The sequence below is a fragment of the Malania oleifera genome, chromosome 4 (genome assembly GCF_029873635.1).
Source record: "Malania oleifera isolate guangnan ecotype guangnan chromosome 4, ASM2987363v1, whole genome shotgun sequence".
In the NCBI taxonomy this organism is placed as follows: domain Eukaryota; kingdom Viridiplantae; phylum Streptophyta; class Magnoliopsida; order Santalales; family Ximeniaceae; genus Malania; species Malania oleifera.
In genome coordinates, this window is record NC_080420.1 from 40,447,094 (window position 1) to 40,472,241 (window position 25,148).

Consider the following 25,148-nt stretch of genomic DNA (forward strand, 5'->3'; position numbering starts at 1 on the left):
TTGGTCTTGTATGAAATCAAAAAATCAAAAAATAAAAGGACAAAAGATCCGTAAAATTTGATAAAAAGACATTACTCTGCCCCTTCAAAGGTTTCGAGATTTATAAATACCCCCCTTGAGGTTTGCCAAAAAAAAAACACACACACACACACACACACACACAAACACAAACTTTCCCTCATATTTTTTTGCAAAAAGACAAGTCTGCTAAAGGGAAGTTTATATCTTTTTGACCAACCTCACAAGAAGTCTATATCATTTTTAAAACATTAGAGGAGGTGAATAGAATTTTTAATAAGTCCCTATCTTTTTTACAAACCTCATGGAGGTCATTTTTCATTAGTTCTTTTTGTGTTGATGCTCAAGGGCAATGCACATGCATCTCGTCCAGCTACATAAACAAATATGGCTTGTTTATTTATCAGAATCTCCCCAGTGGGGCAAAAAATGTATACAACCCATAAATGATGAACATAAATAAAACTATAGAGAGACCTATGCCAGGTTATGATTAATGTGTCTAAGACTAAGAGCCATTCAGGCCTTGACTACTCAAGTATAAGTAGCAGTTTTTACTGGAAAAACTGGATGAAGTAGGCACAGCACAAAATCCAGAGTACTTCCCTTCTATCTTTGCCCAGCACATGTCAGCTATTCTCTTAAGAAGGTCGTGGCTTTGCACAAATGGCTGAGTTGCATACTCTTCAAAAGGCATCCACTGCATGCCAAAGGAAACACAAATAAAAAGAATGCGATAGCAGACCCAAATAAAAAATATAAATATAAATATAAATATAAAAAGTTGATGGCGAGAATTTCGATTGTTATGACCTATATTCGCTGATAGATCTGCTATGATCTTTCTGAAAATGATTTTTTTTTTAATTTACCATTTGCAATATTGTATTTACCTGGGCTGCCTCTATCTCTGATTCCTGTTTCTTGATGTTGAAGGAAAGGGGTTGCAACATGCAGACAAAAAATAAATCCGACTTCTCAAAAAATGACTTGTGGCTTTGTCTGTAATATGAATGAACCAAATGATTAGTAGAACTTATGAAGTCATAAGAACCTAAAAAACATATGCTCCAGAGAATAATACACATATTCCTTCTTTCTTTCCTTTTTCTATAGGGAAGAAGGAATTACATATTAACATCTAGAACAAATAAATTAAAATTTCCCTTTCAAAGATGAGTAATAATTACTCTACAGTTATAACATGATATCTACATAAGAAGCAACCAAAAGTTCCAATTTCAAAGAACTTGGGTCCCTTAAGAAGACATATAAGCCCCATTTGGAACTTGGAAAACATGATTAAAAGAAAAAGGAAAAGATAGTGGAAGTCACATTATTCTTATTCAGTTATCAAGGAAATGAGAAAGAAACAAAATATATAGCACATAAATGAACAAACTTTCCATCTTACCTGCCATTAACAATTTTTTTCTTAATTTTAAATCATTTACATTCATAATCATATTTGAGACGAGGAAATATAACAAAAAGCTGATTTCCATCTTATTTTCTTTCTTTTCATTTTCTATGACAAGATTCTATATCCAAATCTATCCAAAGAGAGAACTAACACAAGTTCAAAAATATGTACCTGAATGCTAGCAATTCCAAAAATTTGGCATCAATCTGCAAGCAGCAGAATATCCAGTAAATTTAACAAAGTTACTATAATATAATACAACATACTATCTAATATGGAAATCGTAAGGATTCATATCCAGTCAATAAACAAATCACAAGCTTATCACTTACTCCTGCCTCCTCTCTGACTTCTCTAACTGCTGCTTCACAAATATTTTCCCCCTGTACAGAACAAGGCTACATGAATGAAGAAAACTGCACTTCATATTCATACATGTGATGAGCTCACACAGACCTATGAATGTACCTCATCAACAACTCCAGTAGGAAACTTCCACACCCCTGTTCCTTGGAATATCCCACTCTTTTCTTGGACAACCAGCACCTTTAAAAAAAAAAAAAAAAATTGCAAATCAGAATTAATACAGCCATAACTAGAGAGATCCACACCAGCCAAGGTGGTCTATAATTGTTTTAGAAATGACATGACATTAGAAGCAAAATGTTTGAAGATGTAGAAACTACTGCTAAAAAGAATATAGATCTGCATAGAACACATGCTCACACACATGCTTGCTTTTGCACGTACACAGGGAAGGGGGTGTTAATGGTTATTTAGTTATTTAGCATTATTATTATTAGTTAGAGTTTGGTTTGTAATACGTGTAAGTTAGTAAGGGTATTATGGTCATTCCAATTGTACATGACAATGATGACATATATTAAAAACAGAGGGAGAGACCTATCATTGAGTTTAGGTCTTCCATTTTACCCAATTATCCAACATGGTATCAGAGCATGATTCTGAAACCTAAACCCTAAGTGTTACCACCACCATCAAACTGAAGCCTGAAACCCAAAATCCGCTGCATGTCTATCATAATATTAAATTTTTCAGAGATACCATAACCCTAGAAAACAGCCAGCAGCAGCAGAAACTCAAACCAGTATCTGGAATTTTCTGGGCGACGCTGCCACTTTGAGACCATCAAATCCACTATAGATTTGTCAAAACCAACACCAGAGTCACCCACAGACACCTCCGATCTGCCCCCACTGAAATCTCACCTCCAGGCACTGTCCCACGCGCCCTCATGCGCCGGACAAAGGCTGCCAGGCCCCACCCCACGCGCCAGCACGTGAAGCCACTTTCAGACATGGTTTTGACCTGAAATGATCCAGAAGTGATCCAATCTCTCTATTAACATGTTTTTGGAGTTTTTCGTGATGTTTTTTGCCTGAAGATCTCACCTTTTTTAATTGCTCAAGTGTGGCACCCAAGGAATGGTTGTTTGATGCTTTGTGAAGCAGTTTATCAATGGTTATTGAGTTTATTGGGTCTAAAACAGTGGGATTTGCTGTGTTTTTTGATTCCATGATCTAACTCCTTCCATATATCAAAATATCAAGCTGTTGGACATGTGTTTTGCTCAAAGATCCAATCTTTGTTTAACCATGCACTCGTGGTAATTCATCAGTTGTTCGGTGTTATTAAAAGTCATTGGTGACTTTCTTGGAGCAGTAACAGTGCTCATAAGCTGTTTTTCACGAGGCTATGGCAGTGTTATATAAGTTAGTTGGTGAATACCCCATGGTAGTTTCAGTGTTTCACTTCTCCAATTGTTTTAGTGCTGTGAGTTGCTTTCCTGGGGCTGTGTTTGAGTTTCTAGGTGCTGTGGCAGTCTTGTACTAAGTTCACGGTTGGTCACCTTGTTCGTGGTTGTTCCAATTGTTCCAACAATTAATCTTATTGTCATTGGTCTGAGTTTGTGAATGTTGGGAAGGAGTTTTCAAGTCTCAAAAGTATGGTTCCTTCATTAATCACTTGTTTGAGTAAACCGCATAATGTGACTATATCAAGGGAGGAGTATTCAAGGTTTCTACAGTATCAATCGTCTCAACAAGCATCTTCTCACATTACAACTTTTGTCTAGAAAGGTAATCCTACAGTCTATATCTCATCTGGTATCCTTCCTACTAGTCCTTGGGTTATCAATTCTGCTGCCACTGACCATATAATAGGTGAAACCAACTTCTTTTCTGATCTCTAGTACCCTTAAAATCTACCTCAAGTTACCCTAACTGATGGGTCCACTATTGTCGCTAAGGGGATAGGAACAGTAAAACCCACTCCTTCCATCTCTCTTTCTTCTACTTTATACATTCCTAAATATCCTTTCAATGTCATGTCAGTTAGCAAGCTTGCAAAGTCACTAAATTGCTCTGTCCCATTCTATCCTGATTTTGTTGTCATTTAGGATCTGAAGAACGAAAAAGACAATTGGCACCGGTGGTGAGGCTCGTGGACTTCACGACTTTTGAGTCGCTTTCTCCACCCATTGCCTGCACAATCGCAGCTACACCACTTCAAATCCATTGTCACGTTGGTCATCCGTCTTTGGACAAGTTAAAATAGTTGGTCACTACATTGAGTTCTGTTTCTAATCTTGAGTGTGAGTCTTGTCAAATAGGCAAGCATCATCGAGCTCCCTTTTCTTACTAGATCGACAAACGAGTGGTTAGTTCTTTCATGCTAGTCCATTCCGATATTTGGGGTCCTACTCCTAGTCGTGTCACATCAAAGTTGGGGTTTCAGTACTTTGTTACATTTGTTGATGACTACTCTAGGATGACTTGGTTTTATTATATATTTTGTTCCTTCTGTTCCCAAATAAGGACTCAATTTGTACGCCAGTCAGGATACTTAGTAGTGATAATGCTAAGAAGTACTTCAATACCCAATTCAATACTTATATGACTAGCTCCCAAATAAGGACTCAATTTGTACGCCAATCAGGATACTTAGTAGTGATAATGCTAAGAAGTACTTCAATACCCAATTCAATACTTATATGACTAGCTCTAGTATGATCCATTAGTCCTTTTGTGCCCACACTCCACAACAAAATGGGGTTGCAGAGTCGAAAAAAGAGACATATTCTTGAAGTCACTCGTACCCTTTGTATCAAATGAATGTCCTCAAAGTTTTTTGGCATAATGTTGTGCTCACAGTTTGCTCCCTCATCAATAAAATGCCACCCTCTGTCCTTGGCGGCAAAATCCTACATTCAGTTACCTTCCCTAAGGGTCCTTTGTTCTCCCTTCCTCCTTGTATATTTTGTTGTGTGCCCTTTGTCCATCAGTTAACCGCTGGAATGGGTAAGTTGGATTCTCGTGTTATCAAATGTATCTTTTTAGGCTATTCCTATACTCAAAAAGGATATCAATGTTATAATCCTACTTTACGACAATTTTTTTGTCCTGGTTGATGTCACCTTCTTTGAGTCTACACCGTACTACTCGGATTCCCTAAGTTCTATTGACCTTAATGAGTCTCTTCCTCTACCTTGTCTTCCAGATCCAAACCTAGTATCTATGTCCAATCCTCCTACATATTCATCCAGTTTGAGTCCTTCTCGTCACTTGGATCATCCGAATTTGCAGGTATACAAACGCAACTCAAGGGGGAAGTGCCTCCTTCAACTTCTAATATTGTGCCTCTAGCTTTCTCATAGGATGATATTATTTCTCATGATGTTGATCCTCCTATAACTATTTGAAAAGGTAAACACACTTGTACCCAATTTTTTATCTCTAATTTTATTTGTTATAATTTCTTGTCACCCTTTTATTATTGTTTTGTTAGCACTTTGTCTTCCATTGCTCTTCCAAAATCTATTTTTGTAGCTCTATCCCATTCTTGGTGGAAGACAGCAATCATTGAAGAGATGCATGCACTACATGATAATGATACTTGGGATTTGGTACCTCTTCCTCCTGATAAGTTTTTGGTTGGTTGTCACTGGGTGTACACTGTGAAAGTCAATCCTCATGGTTATTACTCGTTTGAAGGCCCACCTTGTTGCTAAGGGGTATACCTCAAGTGTATGGTTTGGATTATTCAGACATATTTTCTTCGTTTGCTAAACTTGCCTTAGTACGTTTATTCATTTCTTTAGCCACTATTTTTCATTGGCATCTACATTAGTTAGATGTAAAGAATGTTTTCCTACATGGTGATCTTCATGAGGAGGTATATATGGAGCAACCACCTAGATTTGTTGCTCAAGGGAAGTCAAGCTCAATATGTCGACTTAAGAAATCATTGTATGGATTAAAACAATATCTCTGAGGGCATGGTTTGGCCGTTTTAGTGTTGTAGTACTTGAGTTTGACCTTCATCAGTGTGCAATAGATCACTTTGTTTTTTATCACCATACTCCATCTGGCAAGATTTTGCTTATTGTGTATGTGGATGACATTGTGATCACTAGTGATGATGATCGAGGCATTCAAGACCAAAGTTTTTCCCACAAAGTAAGTTTCAAACCAAGGACTTGGGACCATTGAAGTATATCTTGGGTATAGAAGAATCGAGATCTCATACAAGAACTGTATTGTCACAGAGAAAGTATGTTCTTGATCATTTAGATGAGGTGGGGCTATTGGGATCCAAACATGTTAATAGACCCATGGATCCCAATAGTAAGTTAGTGCCAAATATGGGTGATTTGTTGTCTAACCTAGGTCGGTATAGGAGGCTTGTTGGAAAGTTGAATTATCTCACAATCGCAACAAGTGTTGTAATTTAGTTTCTCGATTCTCCAAGAACAGATAACTGGGATGCATTAATTTGTATTTTGAGATATCTCAAAGGTGCACTAGGAAGAGGTCTTTTATATCAAGAACTGGGTCACACTCATATTCAGGGATATGCAGATGTAGATTGGATCGGCTCACCTTCCGACTGAAGATCCACAATTGGGTATTATATCTTTGTTGGAGGTAATTTGGTGTCTTAGAAAAATAAGAAACAAACTATGGTGACCAAGTCGAGTGCTGAGTCAAAATACAGGGCTATGGCACACACTACATGTGAACTTGTTTGGCTGAAGAACATGTTGATAGAACTAGGTTTTCCACATTCTCAGCCTATGGAATTGATGTGTAATAATCGAGTTGCTATTCATATTGCCTCCAACCCTATCTTCCATGAGCGAACAAAGCATATTAAAGTTGGTTGTCATTTTAATCGAGAGAAACTTGTACAAAAGCTTATTACAACCACTCATGTGAAGTCCGAGTTTCTGCTTGCTGATTTGTTCACTAAAGCCTTTGGAGGTGCTTGTATAAAATTCATTTGTAATAAGCTAGGAGCATATGATATTCATATGCTCCAACTTGAGGGAGAGTGTTAATGGTTATTTAGTCAGCATTATTATTCCTTTTTAGAGTTTGGTTTGTAATAAGTGTGAGTAAGAGTGTTATAATCAATCCTATTGTACTTGACATATATTATAAATCGAGGGAGAGACCTATCCTTGCGTTTAGGTCTTCCATTTTACCCAATCATTCAACAGGGGGTAATTAGAAATTTGAAAGATAATAAGAAAACATAGCATAAGTTTGTCACAACAATTATTTACAGAAGAAAGAATCTGTCATATTTAGCCCAAAGCTTGGGCAGGCTGTGTGACACATTTGAACTATGAGAAACATCCAATATCAGGAAGATCTCAATAAGCAGTTTATGGAATTTTTTTCAACCTTAATTGCATGTTCTATATTTCATAGTAATAAGTCATAGACAAAATGACAAGTGCAGAAAGCAGATGAGTAAAATTTCAGAAAATACTGAGAGGAAACAAAAGAAAATGCAGATTATGAGGTTTCTCATGAAGGCTACAAGAAATGCATAGTGACATGCATTGGGCATCATGTATGTGGACTAGTATGTAGGAAATATCCAGAACCGAACATGGCTTAAAGATTATTTTAAGACTACCACACTACATGATGAACTGAAAGATAGAATGTGATAATATAAATCCTAATCTACGGTGTTAGTGAACTGATACTGATCATTGGGCTCATCGCTAACCTTAGCAGTAACAATTACTGCTTTTGAAGAAAATGTCCCTACTTCCTAAAACTTTAGTTCTGCAATCCTAAATGAAAGAAGAATATTTGCAATCTAACAAATGCTTGGTTACAATCTAACAATCCTACTTCCTCGAGTTCTTTGAAGGTAATGCTTTTGCTTCCAAACTCTATCCTTCTACAGCCAAAATGAGTTTCATTTCCAACAGAGGTCTAGCATTTTCTTTAGGTTCCTTTATTGTTATCATTTTGTTTTGGGGGAATGATTTAATTACCCAAAAGCAAAAGCTATGGTTTTTACCATTTAAGCAGGTGAAATTTACTAGATTATTTCTTTGGAACACAAAAAATGCTTAATTTTGCTAAATAAAGCAAAATGTAGCAAAAGGGCAAGCTCAACTCTGAGGCTTAAAAGAAAGCATCAAAAGACAAAAATGGATACCTCTCTCTTTTCATTCATGACAAATGCACCTATACCCACTCGGTGTGAGGCATTTGCTGGGAGAGTATCAGCACTTTCAGGAATCCAATACACAAGCATCACGTATTTTCGCTCTGCATGATGGTACCAAAATCCTTCCTGAAAAAATAGGATGGAATAATATGAAGCTATAGTCAAATGCTGCACAAGAATACTATAGATACACTGATGTATGTATGTAAATGAACAAAAGAAAATTTCAATTCTCAGGATTCACCGTGACTAATAAAAGCAGCAGTCACCTTAACAGCAGGTTCAACAAGATTTACAAGCTCAAGAGGCAATTTGATCCAAACACCTTTCTTACCCTGCAAAACATCTTCATATATTAATCAAAATAAACAGTTAAACACCAGAAAATAAAAGTTTACATCATAGACACAAAAAAATGATATTTTTAAGCAATGAAAAACATCTTCATAATTTTATTAAAACAAATTTAAAACTCATCAAACACCCAACAAAAAGGTCCATGAACTCTCAAACCAATTCCCATAGAGCCAAAACAAGCAATCATGAATCTAAGATTTACGTCACATCCATGAGTAAAAAGTAATATGATTTGTAGATAAATTTTGAAAAAAGAAAAGAAACATGTCAATTCAATAATATAAATGACTTTGTGCTTGCAAAGGAGCCTTTTGACTTCATGTCCCTTTCATGTTTCTCATGGAATGGATCGCTTTGTGACCACAGCTACTCCATTCAATTCATTTTGAATGTTTCTTTTGGCAGGAATAACCAATTCTTCTCACTGTTTTGTCCTCCTCAGCACTTTGTATACTTAAATAAAGAAATGTGAAGGCCTTTATTGCTGAGAATTGCAAGAAAAGGATTTCTAAGAGACACAAATATTTATCCCAATCAATGTTTTAAAAGGCTCAATCTAGGCTCGCCTTGAGACTCGCCTCAAGGCAAGGCTTGCTTAAAACGTCTTGAGGCTCAATCTAAAATACCAAATTTCAAAAATGCTAACGCATTATATGTTGAAGCTTACGCATTTTTACAAAAAGCACGTTTTTTGCGCTTTTTTAGTTGAGGCTTATGCATTTTGGGTATGTGATTCTCAAGTTAGAATTGGTTATAAAATTCTAACTACATGTTTGTATAAAAGAAATGTCATAATATGAATTTATTTCTAAAACTCTTGAACCTCAAACTTTCCAAAATAACTGAGAGTTGTTTCTTGCATCATGAAAATAGTTTGAACTTTGTAATGGTATATATCTCGTCATGATTTATGTCATGTATTCAAGTTAGCAATTTTTGAATGGCCAACAAGTATTTTGCAAAGTACATCTAATTTTTCTTTTCTATATTACATTTGTGATTTTCTTAATTTTACTTTATTTTAAATATATATAATTTATTTAAAAAAAATTATCTTAAAAAATAAATTCTCAAAAGGCTTACGCCCTAATGCCTTAAGGCTTACGCCTCGCCTTTTGAGGGTTAAAATGCCTCGCCTTACGCCTTCGCCTTTTAAAACATTGATCCCAATGGTCAATTTGGGGGCTTCAGCATTTCAAGTTGTGTTTTGGTGGGAAAAAAGGAGAGCTTTAGCCCCAGTTTTGTGGGTGGTTCCAACTACCATTGACAGTGGTAATCCACCAATTGATAACAAAAAACCAAGCCTATTGGCCTAACAAGGCTTAATCTCTTTTTGATAATAACAAATCAAGGATACTTAACATGTTTGTTTAAGTAAAGTTTTAGGGCTAAAATGTTTTCATGAAATCAAGTTCGTGTGTTTGAAGAGCTTGAATGAAGTTTGCGCTTAAAGCCATGAGCTATGATGAATATAAAGTATATTGAAGAATTGGTTAAAGCTTAGTCAAAGTGTGGAAGCTAAAGCATGAAAACTTAGGCTCTCAAATAGTTTTATCTTGTAAAAGTCTCATGTAAGTACTTTACATTTCAATACTGATGATTGAAGCTCTTAGGAAATATTCTGGACTTAGAGACCTAGTTTTAAATCATGGAAAATATTTTCATAAAGTCTCAAATAAGTTTTTCCAGGTTACAACTTAAGTTTTAAAACCAAACTTTGAAAAACAAAGAGTGGCCAAGTGGTCAGGTGACTAATGAGAGATCATCAGGCGACTGATGTGCTACTGACTTTGTCAATAAACGAACAGAACAGGAGCAAGCGACTGACCCTCGAGCATTAGTCAACTAAAGTCTATGTTTTAAACTTTTAACAGCGCTAATATTGTTTCCAAATTTGAATTCTTGGTTTCCAAACTTAGAGAACACTTGGGGAGAACAGTAAGAAACTTTTTTGCTATATATATACATGATATTTTCACAAATAAGGATATACAAACAACGCACATACGAATCATATTTTCAAAATTATAATACTGAAAGTTTCCTGAAAGTGTTGTTCTGCTCTTGCTGAAGTTTTTCACGAAATTCTGATTCAATCTCTCGAATTCCTCACTCTTAAATCAGAACATTGGTGATATAATTCTGAGCTTCAACTTCTTTATTGATTTGATTGAAGTATAATGTGAATCTAACTTGTACAAATCTGCTCTAGCAGAGAGTATTTCATTGTAGGAACAAAGTTTGTTCCTTGTTTTTGTTTTTAATGGTTCAGGGTTGTTGAATCTTTGCCTAGCGAGAGAGTTATTCTCATTAGAGAGGGATCTCCACCTTGAACAGAGAGAGGCTTACTTCACCTGGTAACGAAATGGAAATGAAATCCTCACAGCGGGTTGCTTGAGACAAGGACGTAGGCCGCTGGCCAAACCATGTAAAAAATTTGGTGTTCAGCTCTTCTTCCCTTAACTTTTTACATTCTTGTAACATTATAAACTAAGTGTATGCTTACTTAATCATTGAGAACTTGCTGGATATTGGGAATTTGCTGACTACTGATTTTGGTTGTATTTGAACCAAGAAATTGTATTGGTTGTGTTGTTGGATTGAAAAATCAGACAAGTTTTGATTAACTGAAATTTTTGAATACACATCTGAGGTAAAACAAGTGTGATTAATTATTCTATTGAGGCAAACATTGCGAGATACTTAAGATTGACTTATTGAAATTGTATCTTGAGATTATTATTGATCATAGTTGAAAAACTGATTTTGAATATTGCTCAACTATTAAAGCTTTGAAGTTTGATTCCGGTTTGTGATCTCATATTAACACTCATATATATCTAGGATTGCTATTGGTATAGTACGGTCGCTGATTAGATCTTTGTGATTGTGTGATTGTGGTAATCTAAATTAAAAAGGGTAATAATCAACTGAAATTCCACAAAGAAAATTTTAATCACCCAATTCACCCTCCCTCTTGGGAGTACACCTTTAATCTCAAAGCCTTAAGTCCCACTAGGTGTGATTGGCTACATGAATCCTTTTTTGCTAGTTTACACAATCATGAGCAATTTGTTCCAACAATTTCAGGGCTGTTAAATCCTATTTAACTATCTCATTCCAATTAGTTTTAGGTCTACCCCTACCCCATCTATTGCCCCTAATAGTAACTAGCTCACTCCTCCTCAATGGTTAACTAGCTCACTCCTCAATTTGGTCCACATTGCAGATGCATAAACCATGCCTCCCCTTCCTCATCTTATCTTCTATAGGAAATCTATCTAACTTACTTTCATTCTTTAATTTATCTTTTATTTTTTTTGGATATATTGTTTCTCAGCTGCCAACCATTTTGGTCCATATAGCATAACTAGTCTTACAGCCATCCTATAGACCTTTCCTTTTAATTTAAGGGTATTTCATGATCACACACCGCACTTGTAGCACTTCTCCATTTTACCCAACCTACTTTAACTCTACATATTACATCTTCAATTTCTCCTTCAGCTTGCATAATAGATCCAAGGTATTGAAATCTACTAGTGCTATTAATTTATGGACCATCAAGTTTAATCTTTTCTCTATATTTGTTCTACTATGATTGCAATTACATTTCATATATTCTATCTTAATTCTACTTATCTAAAACCTCTAGATTCTAATGCTTCTCTCCAATTTTTTTTTATCGCAAACAAAGAGATTTCATAGGAGAAGAATTTACAAAGAAAGGAGAATAAGACATCTCTCAAAAATATTCTGGAACAAACCAGAAGGAAAAAATTTTAAAACCAAAAACAAAAAACAAAAAAAAAAAAAAGGAAAAATCAAGCCAACAGATTCCTCTTATCTTGCTGAATTTACTGAAAGCTTACTCCCCTCAAAACCCAAACCGAAAGCCAACACACCAGAAAGAGACCATATAATGAAGCCCAATCATAACCCCTACAATACTGCAATACTGCAACCACTACAAAAGAGTGCATTGTACTCCAACCATAACCCCTACAATACTGCAACCACCACATTTTGCAACCACCTTTCCATAATGCAGCCCTATCCATCCACCTTCCAAAACCTACAAATGAAGTAGGCAAAAGTTCCTCCACCAACACAGGACAAACCCAACTTTTTTCCAAAACCCCAAATAACTTGTTCAAATCCTCCAAGCAAAATCACAATGCAAAAAAAAATGAGATGTTGTCTCATAATTCTTACAGTAGAGCACATAAACATGTGGGGAAAGAGCCTTCAAAAGTCCCCTGATCTACAACAAGTTATTGGTATTGACTTTATTAGGCACGACCAAAAAACCCTTAATTTTTTGGGGTAGTTTAGCCTTCCAAATAAAAGAATAGAGAGGAAAAAAAGAATTAGAACGGGTGAAAGGATCATAAAATGATTTACAAGAATAAACTACCAAAAAATCCAAAGACCAAGATCGAGCATCCCTTCCCGAGAAGGATGACAATTATTCAATCAAGTCAACAAAAGAAGATAACTCCACTAGCTCTCTATCATTAATAGATCTCCTGAAATGAAAATTCCATTATTCCCAAGAAGCCAAAGAACTACTCGAATCACTAGCAAAGAAAGAAATAGTACAATTATGGAAGAGATGAGGAACAGAAGCGGTGAGACACCATTCCCCAACCATGGGACTTTCCAAAAGCGAATTCAAGAACCCTCACCACCTCAATTTAGTGTGAGGAGTGAATAACTCTCCGAAAAACATCTCAAACTAGCATCAATATCCCAACCATTCTCACTCAACCAAAACTATCTTAAACTAGCATTAGTATCCCTACCATTCTCACTCAACCAAAACTTACTTCTAATAACCCTACGCCAAAGGGAAGAATCTTCTAGGGGAAAATGCTATAACCATTTAGCTAAGAGAGCGGTGTTTGCAAACACCAACTTCCCAAATCTTAGCCAACCCTCCAATTTAGACCTACACACCTCTTCCCAACTTACTAAATGATTCCTGTGGCACCTAACTCTAGACCACAAGAAATCTCTCATAGTAGCAATCCGCACTAGAATCTTAAAAATAGACAAGTAATAAATGGGATATTAGATAGACAAATCTGAATAAGAGTGATTCTACCCCAATAGAGAAAAAATCCCCCTTTCAGCCACATAAACACTTTGCTACCCTTTTCATACCATATTCCAAACACCTGCATATCCGATATTAACCCTTAAAGGACCCCCCAAATCAGTCAAAGGTCAATGTAATAAACCACACCCCACATCAATGGACCACTAACTAGCATGCTCAACAGGCACATTAATAGCTGCTAAACCATTGTTGCCCATGTTAATTTCAAGCCCAAACACCGTCTCAAAAACTTGGAGGATACCAAAATTCTCTTGAAAGAAGGGCTATGATCATCAAAAAAAAATTAAAATTAAAATGTTGTCAACGAAAAACTGAAGATGAGAAACTACCATTTTCTCTCTCTCCATTGCTAGCCCTTTCAAAAACACCCAATCCGCCGCCCTATCCTTCATCTAATCAAAACATCAACTACTGGGACAAACAAAAAGGGGAAAAGTGGGTCCCCTTGTCTAACACCTCTCGAGGCACTAAACCAAGACTTAGGTTCACCATTCACAATTACCGAGAATCACACACTAGAGAAACAGCCTCTTTTCCACCGGCGCCATCACTCGCCAAACTAAGAAGCACTAGCACAAGCATGCAACACGGACACAGCATTATACAAACATGATTATATAACAATTTCAAAACAAAGAAAAAGGATACTACATGGTGGGACACATCAATTAATTAATTTTGAAAAGCACAAATAGACCCAGATTTAGTATTAGCTTTTCCCATATGAACATTGTTATTTGTGGCTTTTATACTTCTGTTTTGATAAGCAAAGAAGGAAGGTGGAAAAACATGAAGGGGACAGCACAATAGACTCGTCGATGAAGGGCCTTAGCTTGTCGACGAGGGAATAGCAGAGGTTCGTCGACGAATAATTACCGAGAGCAGGAAATTTCAGACTTCTAGCTTCGTCGACGAGAGCCCTGTATTCGTCGACGAAGGTTCTTCTTGGTCTCGTCAACAAAGCCCTGTGTTTGTCGACGAGAGGCACCTAGGCTGCGGCAGTTTTTTTGAATTTTGAATTTTTGAACGTTGAGCGGTTGGGAAAATAGGGGGAAACCTCCAAGGAACCTCTATATATGTCATCTGGGCATATTTTGAGAGTGTGGGTGATCATTATTGAAGTGTATTGTGTACATTTTGATTTTCTTAGTGAAATTTGTGTGTCATTGCTTCCGTGGATGTAGGCTTTGCCGAACCACGTAAATCTTTGTGTTGATCTTGTTCTAGTTGTGTGTATTATTTACATTCACTTGTTGTTGTTTATTCCGCTGTGCATCTTCATTATACGATCCATTTCACAACAAATTGGTATCAGAGCTATTGTTGTTCATTGGGATCATCTTCTACAAGAATTGACATTGTCAAATTCGATGGAATCGGAAACTTAGGTTTATGGCAAAGGAGAGTGAAAGATATTCTTGTGCAACAAGGAATGGCTATGGCTCTGCTTGATACTCAACCAGAAGGAATGGATGAGGCAACATGGTTAGATTTGAAAGCAAGGACAGCATCAACAATACGCTTGTGTTTGGCCAACGAAGTTCTCTATCGAGTGATGGAGGAGGATTCTCCAACGGCTATCTGGCGAAAGTTGGAAAGTCGGTACATGTCTAAATCCCTCAATGACAAACTTTTTCTTAAACAGCATTTATATTGGCTTAAGATGGTAGAAGGATCTAGTCTAGATCAACACATCAATGCGTTAAACCAAATCATAAGTGATCTTATAAGAGTTGATGTGAAATTTGATAAGAATGATAAGACTTTGATGTTGTTAATTCTTTGCCCTCAACTCATACCTACGAAAATCTTGTGACCACTCTTATGTGGGGAAAAGAAACACTTGATTTAGAAGAGGTAACAAGTTCTTTGTTAAATTTTCATCAAAGGTTGAAAATATGTGATAAAGGAGAAAGACTTGTGGTAAAAGGTTATAATGAGCGAGGCAAAGGAAAGTTTAAAAATAGGTCTAATTAGAAATCCCGGAATCATTCCAAGAAGAAGAAGGAAATCTGGTGTTATAAATGTGGTAAAAAGGGGCATGTGAAACCGGAGTGTCCGGATTAGAAAAAGTGAAATGCTAATAAGCATGAGGGAATTTCTAAATCTGTGAATGTTGTTCAAGAAGAAGATTCAGCGAATGGTGATGTTCTAATAGTTTCAGCGAAGTCGGATAATCTAACGGACTCCTGGATACTTGACTCAGCATATTCTTATCACATGACTCCAAACAATGAGTGGTTCAACACTTACAGGCTAGTAAATTTTGGATCAGTTCTTATAGGTAATGATGCTTCTTGCAAGATCATTGGTATAAGAAATGTAAAGAAAAAAATGTTTGATGGTGCTGTAAGAACATTGTGCAATGTAAGACATATACTTAAGTTGAGAAAGAGTTTGACATCTCTTGACACTTTGGATTGTAATGGCTTCAATTACAAGTCCAAAGGTGGAGTCTTAACGGTATGGAAAGGTAATCTGATTGCGATGAAAGGGCGAAAACTGAATAGGAATATTTACACATTGTTGGGAACCACCGTTGTAGGTGGAGTTGCAACAGTGGATGTCAAATCAGATGATACCGTCTTGTGGCATATGTGTCTTGGGCATATAGGAGAACATGGCATGAAAGAACTACAAAAGAGAAAATTGTTGAAAGGTTAGAAAACGTGTCAGTTGGAATTTTGCAGATTTTGTGTTTTTCGAAAACAGAATAGGGCAAAATTCAGTTCAGCTACTCACAAGACGAAAGGAATTCTTGACTATGTACATTCAGATGTTTAGGGTCCAATAAGAGTTGCATCAAAGGGTGGGCATGTGTATTATGTGAGTTTCATTGATGATTACTCACGAAAGGTCTGGGTTTACTTCATGCGTCATAAACTTAGTACGTTTGCCAAGTTTAAGATTTGGAAGGTTGAAGTGAAAAATCTGATAGGGAGAAGAATCAAATACTTAAGGTCGGATAATGGGACCAAGTACGCTGATTCTCGATTTATGGAGTTTTGTGCGAAGCAGGGCATCAAGAAACATTTTACAGTTCACCAGACACCTCAGCAAAATGGTGTGGCAGAACGGATGAACCGAACTCTTGCTGATAGGGCTCGGTGTCTCAAATTGAATGCAAGGCTACCGAAGAACTTCTGGGCCGAGGCAGTTAGTATGACTTGTTTTTTGGTTAACCGATCACCAAGGGTATCACTAGCGGGTAAAGTGGTAGAAAAGGTTTGAACAGAAAATGCAGTAGACTACTCCGAATTGAAGGTATTCGGGTGTCCAGCCTATACCCACGTGTCTAGTGAGGAGAGGTCTAAGCTTGACCCTAAGTCTCGTTGTTGCATCTTCTTGGGATATCCAAAAGGTGTGAAGGGGTATAAGTTGTGGGACCCAGTGGCAAACAAGGTGGTGATCAGTAGAGATGTAGTCTTTGATGAGAAGGCTATAGTGAAGCATACTCAAGAGTTTGATGAACAGAAACAAGAGCCAGAAAGCTGGGACAGTGATGAACATGTTGTGTAGGTGGAGTTTGAAGCTCAGGGCAACGAAAATGATCATGATCACATGGTTGTAGGGAGCTCTAGCTGGGGAAACCAGCAAGTCCACAATATTCCTATATGGAGATCTGGACACACTATCAGGCCTCCATCAAGGTATGGCTTTGATGAGTTAGTATCTTATGCTTTCCTTACTTGTTGCAACGATTCAACTTCTTTTCAAGAGGCAGTGCACAGGCAGGAGAAAGATAGGTGGATAAGAGCAATGATTGAGGAAATAGAATCACTGCATAAGGACAAACTTAGGAGTTGGTGGAGCTACTAGATGGGAAGAGACCGATAGGTTGCAAATGGGTGTATAGGAAGAAGGAGGCAATTTCAGAAAAGGAATGAAAGAAATTCAATGCACGATTGGTGGCAAAAGGATACTCACAAAAGAAGGGGATAGATTATGATGAGATCTTTCTCCAGTGGTCCGACATACTTCTATCAGAATTGTGTTGGGGTTGGTAGCTTATTACGATCTTCATTTGAAACAAATGGATGTGAAGACGGCGTTTCTTCACGGTGAGTTGGAGGAACAAATCTACATGGTACAGCCGGAGGGATTCATTGAACCAGGAAAAGAAAATTTTGTTTGCAGGTTGAAGAAATCTCTTTATGGGCTAAAACAGTCTCCAAGGCAATGGTATAAACGGTTTGATTCGTACATGATGAAGATTGGCTACAAATGGTGTGAGTATGATTGCTGCGTTTATGTGAATAAACTTGAGGATGGTTCTCTTATTTTATTGTTATTGTATGTCGATGACAAGTTGATAGCTGCAAAAGATTTAACTGAGGTGAATCAATTAAAGGACTTGTTGTATAAGGAATTTGACATAAAGAATCTTGGTTCAGCCAAGAAAATACTTCGGATGGAGATTCGCCGAGACAAGACTGCAAGGAGATTATAGTTATCTCAGGGCGGTTATGTTCAAAAGGTGTTGAAGAGGTTTAGCATGGCTGATGCAAGTCCGGTGTGTACACCTCTAACGAATCATTTCAAATTGTCTACTACAGATTGCCCAAGTTAGAATGAGGAAATCCGGGACATGTCAAAGGTCCCCTATGCTAGTGTTGTGGGGAGTTTAATGTATGTCATGGTATATATAAGGCCAGATTTGGCGCATGCAATAAGCGTGGTGAGCAAGTTCCTCTCTAATCTAGGAAGGCAACATTGGGGAGCTATAAAATGGATGCTCAGATATTTGCGAGGTACATTAGGATATGGCATCATGTTCGGCAAGCAACAGGGTTGTCCTTCAGTTATAGGGTTTGTTGATGCAGATTATGTTGGAGATGTGGATGACAAAAGCTCTACAACGGGATATGTGTTTACCCTTGTAGGAGGACCGTTATGTTGGAGATCCATAATATAGTCTCTGGTTGCATTGTTCACGACTGAGGCGAAATATATGGCAACTGTCGAAACTACAAAGGAAGCCTTATGGCTTATTGGTTTAGTCAGAGAGCTGGAGTTACAGCAAGATGGTGCGGTGTTGCATTGTGATAGTCAAAGTGTCATTTACTTGGCGAAGAGTCAGGTATACCATGTTAGGACCAAGCACATTGATGTGAAGTTCCACAGAGTACGGGAATTGATTGCTCCAGGTGAACTTATGTTAGAGAAAGTTCACATCTGATAATGCAACAGATATTCTAACAAAATCAGTTACTTCAAAGAAGTTCAAGCATTGCTTGGACTTACTTCATGCCTCCAAGTAAAAGAAGGGAGACATACCCACCCAAGCGTTTTTAAATTCAAAGTGAAGCAGTTCATGTTTTTTTTGGATTCTTCTAAGGGGCGTATAATCGCCAAGGTAGAGATTGTTATTTGTCGCTGTTATACATATGTTTTGATAAGCAAAGAAAGAAGGAGGAAAAACATGAAGAGGGCAGCACAACAGACTCGTCGACGAAGGGCCTATGCTCGTTGACGAGGGAACAGCAGAGGTTCGTCGACAAATAATTACCGAGAGCGGGAAATTTCAGACTTCTGGCTTCATCGACGAGAGCACTGTATTCTTCAACAAAGGTTTTTCTTGGTCTCGTCGACGAAGCCCTGTGTTGGTCGACGAGAGGCGCCTGGGCTGCGGTAGTTTTTCTAAATTTTGAATTTTTTAACGTTGAGTGGTTGGGTAAACGGGGGGATACCTCCAAGGAACCCCTATATATGTCATCTGGACATATTTTGAGAGTGTGGGTGATCATTATTGAAGTGTATTGTGTACGTATTGATTTCCTTAGTGAAATTTGTGTGTCATTGCTTCCGTGGATGTAGGCTTTGCCTAACCATGTAAATCTTTGTGTTGATCTTGTTCTGGTTGTGTGCGTTATTTACATTTGCTTGTTGTTGTTTATTCCACTATGCATCTTCACTATACGATCCATTTCACAACAAACATTAAATATTAAGGTAAACTAAATTTAAGATATAGATATTATTTAGATTTAGGCATTATTTATGCACACTCTACAAACAAATTTTATCTACATTCATTTTTTTGCATTCATATTTCATAATTTGACATTACAAATCCAAAAAGTACCATCAAATTTAGTTAGTTTTTTTTTTTGTTTTTTTAATCAACAAAGAGAATCTCACAAAAGGGCATCAAGGGGATGCCACTCATGTACAAACAACAAAACGGATCACCTACTCTTCAAAGCATCAAAAAGATTAACAATTACAAGTGAGTCAACTAAAGTACCATCAAATTTGTAACACCAAAGAACCGTCCAATAACAAAATCAACCAGCCAACCAGCAATAGTGAATCTGAAAAACATTCATATGAGAAAAAGAAAAAATTTAACAAACTGCAAAAGAAGTGCCAAGCCATTAATTGTAGTGTCAGGCCATATCATGTCAGTTAGTGTCAAGTCTCAAGGCTATGTCAAAAATTAAAATCAATTAGTTTAATTACCAACATGTGTCAGCCTGGGTTTGCTACACAGTAGGGTCCAATATGTGTTAGATATTGACACTAACCCCTCGTTTGGTTTCAGTACAATTGAAGTAGGAAAGGAATTGAGGTACGGAAATATAATGAATACAGGAGTGGAATCACTATTAGAATGTGATTAGTGTGTTTGGTTAGTAAAACAAAATGGTTTTAGGAATTGTAGGTTCAATTTCTTTTCAATGTTTGGTATTTTTTTAATGGTGGCTATAATGGAGTGGAAATTGGAAAATAAATCATTTTTTTCCAAAGATGTCCCTAGTACAGAATTATTTATTTTTTGTAATATTTCATAGTAGGAGGAACATTGGACAAAAGATTAAACTCAATGGACAAGAAATAATGACACTAGTAGGTTTCGATACCTTGGATCTGTTATGTAAGTTGAAGAAGAACTTGAAGAGGATGCAATGCATAGAGCTAAAGTAGGTTGGGTAAGTGCTTTGAGTGTGCTTTGTGATTATAGAATACCCTCAAAATTGAAAAGGAAGTTCTATAGAACAACTTTACGACCTGTTATGCTATATGGATCAAAATGTTGTACGACTAAGAACCATTATATCCAAAAAATAAAAGTTTCCAAGATGAGAACATTAAAGTTGATGAATGATATAATATTAAAAGATAAATAAAAAAGTGAACACATTTGTGATAAGTTAGGCGCAACTCCTTTAGAAGATAAGACAAGGGAAGAATGGCTCAAATGGTGTGGGCATCTGCAATGTAGGCCAAATAGTGCCTCAATGAGGATGAGTAAGCTAGTTACTGTTAGGGGCAATAGAAGGGGTATGTTTATACCTAAAATAACTTGAAACAAAATAGTGAGTAAGAATTTAATCTCCCTGAATTGGCAAAAAATGAATAATGTAGCTAACCCCACCTAGTGGGACTTGAGGCTTGGTTGTTTGTTGTTGTTGTTTTTGTCGTGCATAATATTTTTACATTTTTAATACTAATGCTAAAAATAATTATTATTATTATTTGAATTTTTGAAATGATATCATAATAATCTATTTTATCTGAATCTTCATGTTATCTTTCAAAAGTAGTAATGATGATAATAATATATAGTATCATAATATATAATTGTTGTTATCACCATGATATTATTATTATTGTTGTTGTTATTCTTGTTATTATTATTATCATTTCTTATTTTTATAGTAATATTTTTTTTATTAGAATTATTATCACAATTATTAATATTTTGTTGCTATTGCAATTTTTAATTCTTTTTTACTAATTTTTATCATTCTTATAATTATTATATTATAATAATAAATCATATTTTTGTTTAGATTTTCTTGCTATCTTTCTAAAGTAGTAATAATATTATTTTATTATTGTTGTAGTAGTTGTTATTATTATTTTGATCAATAATATTAATAATTACTATGATAATCAGTGACACGATTGAGATTATTTTTATCTTAATAAATAATATTTTTGTTTAGATTTTCTTGATATCTTTCTAAAATAGTAATAATATTATTTTATTATTGTTGTTGTAGTTGTTAATGCTATTTTGATCAACAGTAAAAATAATAATTATCATCAGTAACACAATTAAGATTATTTTGATCATATCTACAATAACAATTACCATTTTATTATTGTTGTTATTGTTATTTCTTATCATTTTTATAATAATAATTCTTATTATTCATATACCTATTGTTGATTTTGTTGTTGTTGTTGCTATTATTGGCGGCAACATGATTGAGAGATGGTTAGCTTGTGTTTTTTTTTATTTTAAATTTTTAGAATTTATTATTTAGTGGAGGTTATAATTGTCTTTCAAAGAGGAATCAAGAATGAAATGGTAATTTCAATCTATAAGATGATGAATCCCGGTCCCATTGAATGGGGCAATCAACTTGCGAAACTTGCTCTCCACCCTCATTTATGCAACTCAACAAGGGAATCGGAATCATGGTTAAAATTTCATTCTATTCTAGCCTTGATTCCATTACCAAACAAGGGTTAGCAATTTATATAGATTATCATCAGTGACACAATTGAGATTATTTTTATCATATCTAGTATCCACAATAACAATTATTATTTTAATATTGTTATTTCTTATCATTTTTATAATAATAATTCTTATTATTCATATAACTACTATTGACTTTGTTGTTGTTGCTGCCATTATTGGTGGCAACATGATTGAGAGATGCTTAGCTTGTGTTTTTTTTTCATTTTATATTTTTAGAATTTATTATTTAGTGGAGGTTATAATTGTCTTTCAAAAAGGAATCAAGAATGAAATTTGTAATTTCAACCTGTAATGATGAATCCCAGACCCATTGAATGGGGCAATCAACTTTTGAAATTTGCTTTCCACCCTCATTTATGCAACAAACAAGGGAAATGGGAATCATGGTTAAAATCTCATTCTATTCTAGCCTTGATTCCATAAACCAAATGGGGGTTAGCGATTTTTGGAGTGTTAGTGCTTCCTCAACTAGTAATTTCCTAACATTGTCATCCATGTCAATATTTTCTTGCATTTCACACATGATTTTAGTGACTTCCCTTCTAAACCCATTTATGTCTTTCTAGATTTCCTCTACCCTAAATATTTTCCAAGAATTTTAAAATGATGTTCATTTCTATTAGAATTTCGTCATTCCATCCATACCCAAGCACCATCATAACATGATTCATTACTTATTTTCATATCGTCTTAGGAACCACTTCTTCAATGTCTCTAAAAAAACCCCTTGCATCATACTCATAACATTCGATTCTTATTTTAAATGGGATCCTTCCAATTTACTAATTTCCTTTTTAGCAAAGTGGTCTCTAGAAAAACAAAGAAGGAAAATAACAGGAAATATAAATCACAAACATTGTGGTCCGCCCCTTCCCCGGACCCCGCATATGCGGGAGCTTTGTGCACCGGGCTGACCTTTTTTATAAATCACAAACATGAGTTAATATTGTTATTTGACTTGGTCAAGGCACATATTGTTTTATGACTTAAAAATTAAAATGTTGTTAGCCTAGATGGATTAAAACGGAATGATGAGAAGACTTCTGCAACATCACATTCCACAAGTAATTCTATAGAGGCAAGAAGGTCTTGTTTAGTTAATTAGGTCGATATCAAAATCTATGTAGCACGAACATTGACATGGGGATAGAACATAGAGGATATTAGACGACATAGGTACAAGGATATGAAGAATGTTAAAAATATAAGTCACAACATGAGAGGGAAGCTAATTAATGCTTCTATAATATTATGTTTGAATAATTCTACATGACAACTATTAATTTTTCAATATTTATATAATATTCTATATTAAAAAAACCCGCATTAATACACAGGAATCTGTTTCTTTATTTTTTTTATTTTACTAAATATCTCAATATATCACTTTTTTCATTGCAAATTTTGATAAGTTTGTATATATTTTGAAAACAAACATTTTGAATAATGTTCTTTCGTAATTATCATCCTTTTGAACTAACATGAGCTATGAAGCATAGCACATGGGGTCGCAATGCCGTATATTACCTTGTACAATGATACACACACACACACACACACACATACACACATGAACATACATATATATATATATATATACCATATTTAATAACATTATTGCATCTTTTCTGTAGCAAGGACCTTATTATTCACAAATTGAGTCTTGGTGAACTTCATAGAATTTTTATTGAGGAATTATTATTATTATTATTATTATATCTTGATAGGACATACATTTGTAGCACTTTCTCTTAAAAACATAACACTTTGCATTGAATGCTATTTCAAAAAATAATTATTATAATAACAAAACTTTGCATTGGATTTCACATGGAGCTTGAATAAACGGTTTGATCATATTTGGCTTGCTAATCAGAGAGGAAGATGGGAATACCTTCAAGCGAAACAGAAAAAGAGAGAGATGACAATGATATTTGGGAAACTTATTTAGATCTCCTTTAATTTAAAACTTCATTTCAGGGAGAGTACTTGTTGAACCCAAATTCCAAAACATTAGGGAGAAAAAAATGAAAAGTTAGAGCAAATAACGTAGGGTAGTTTTGTTTAACTAAAAAAATATAAAATAAAAAAAATAAAATAAAATAAAACACCCCAACTATCCGCATCTCTACATGTAGTATATAAAAAATAAAAGAAAGTTATATTACAATTTACAAAGTGCTTTTGTGTGTCTAAATTATTATTGAAGAAATATAAGAAGAGTGCTAAAGATACATAATAAAATTACCAAAATCAGTTTTTGAAGCATTAAAGATGTGTCGGAAGAGAACACGATACAATTACAGAGGTTTTGATGCCATGACGACATACAAATAACACAATCATCCAAGCAAGAACCAACCTAAAAATTGCGCAAGAGTAAAATGGATGTTCGATATAGAGCTTAACTAGGGCATACTTTAGCAAAGTAATGTCGAGGATTGATCATCTTTGAAAGCAAATAATGTCGAAAAGGAACAAGTACCTGCTGCCTCCAATGCGAAATTGAACCCCTAAGCAACTCAACGAAGACGCTGGAGTCCATAGGCCCCTTCAGGTCCACAATCACACCCCCGTGGTCATCGTTCTCAGCAGCAAGCAGCTTCACCTGCTGAACTTCATCGATTATTGAAGCCGCCATGGTTCTGATTCCTGCTCCTGCTCCTGCTCCTGCTCCTATCTTCATTTCTAAAGGGAAGCAACAACAAATTGAACCATCAGAACTTAATCTGGTTCTGAATATGCAGGTGTAAATGATTGACTAAGTCCATATTCAATAATATGGCTCTGAATATGCAGTTGTAATTGATTGATTGACTGAGTCCGTATTCAACCTTCTGTCCACATTCGACGAGAAGAGAAGATGCTGGGCCATGATTTTCGAGGAACAATGAGGTTGTTGGGAGAATGAGCGAAGAAACGACGATGATCTAGACTACTAGACTCCAAAGAGCAGATTGTGGTCCTCATAGGGAGGAGAGATCGAGGGAGAGAGTTGCGGATCATGTTCCTCCCACATTAATTATCCATACTACCAAATATATATATATATATATATATATATATATATGATAAAATAAATAAATAAATAAATAAATAAATAAGCGAAAGAAGCCATATGCACACAAATGCCAGTCAAACCACGACTTTTTTAGTTTTCAAACAAGTCTGACACTTTGAATTGACTGAGTGTTTTTGCGATTTAACTTTTTTTAAAAAAACATATATTAAATAAT

The 25,148-nt window shown here is 35.6% G+C and overlaps 1 protein-coding gene across 1 annotated transcript; it reads right to left on the reverse strand.

Moving 5' to 3' along the window:
• Positions 1-396: 396 nt before the first annotated feature.
• LOC131154026 (nudix hydrolase 2-like) lies at positions 397-24,954 on the reverse strand. The gene is made up of 9 exons (XM_058106490.1): positions 24,747-24,954; positions 24,398-24,600; positions 8,206-8,271; positions 7,925-8,062; positions 1,910-1,987; positions 1,774-1,824; positions 1,613-1,647; positions 912-1,020; positions 397-718 (listed from the first exon to the last, which is right to left on the reverse strand). Exons 1-9 carry the CDS (start codon positions 24,916-24,918, stop codon positions 527-529), a joined length of 1,044 nt encoding a protein of 347 aa, XP_057962473.1. The 5' UTR covers positions 24,919-24,954; the 3' UTR covers positions 397-526.
• Between the last annotated feature and the right edge of the window lie 194 nt (positions 24,955-25,148).

Coding starts and splice junctions, on each gene's coding strand:
- LOC131154026 (XM_058106490.1), bottom strand. CDS start 24,918: ATGATCCGCAACTCTCTCCCTCGATCTCTCCTCCCTATGAGGACCACA. Junction 1,825..1,909: donor CTACTGGAGTTGTTGATGAG/GTACATTCATAG, acceptor TGTTCTGTACAG/GGGGAAAATATTTGTGAAGC. Junction 719..911: donor CAGAGATAGAGGCAGCCCAG/GTAAATACAATA, acceptor TTTGGCATGCAG/TGGATGCCTTTTGAAGAGTA.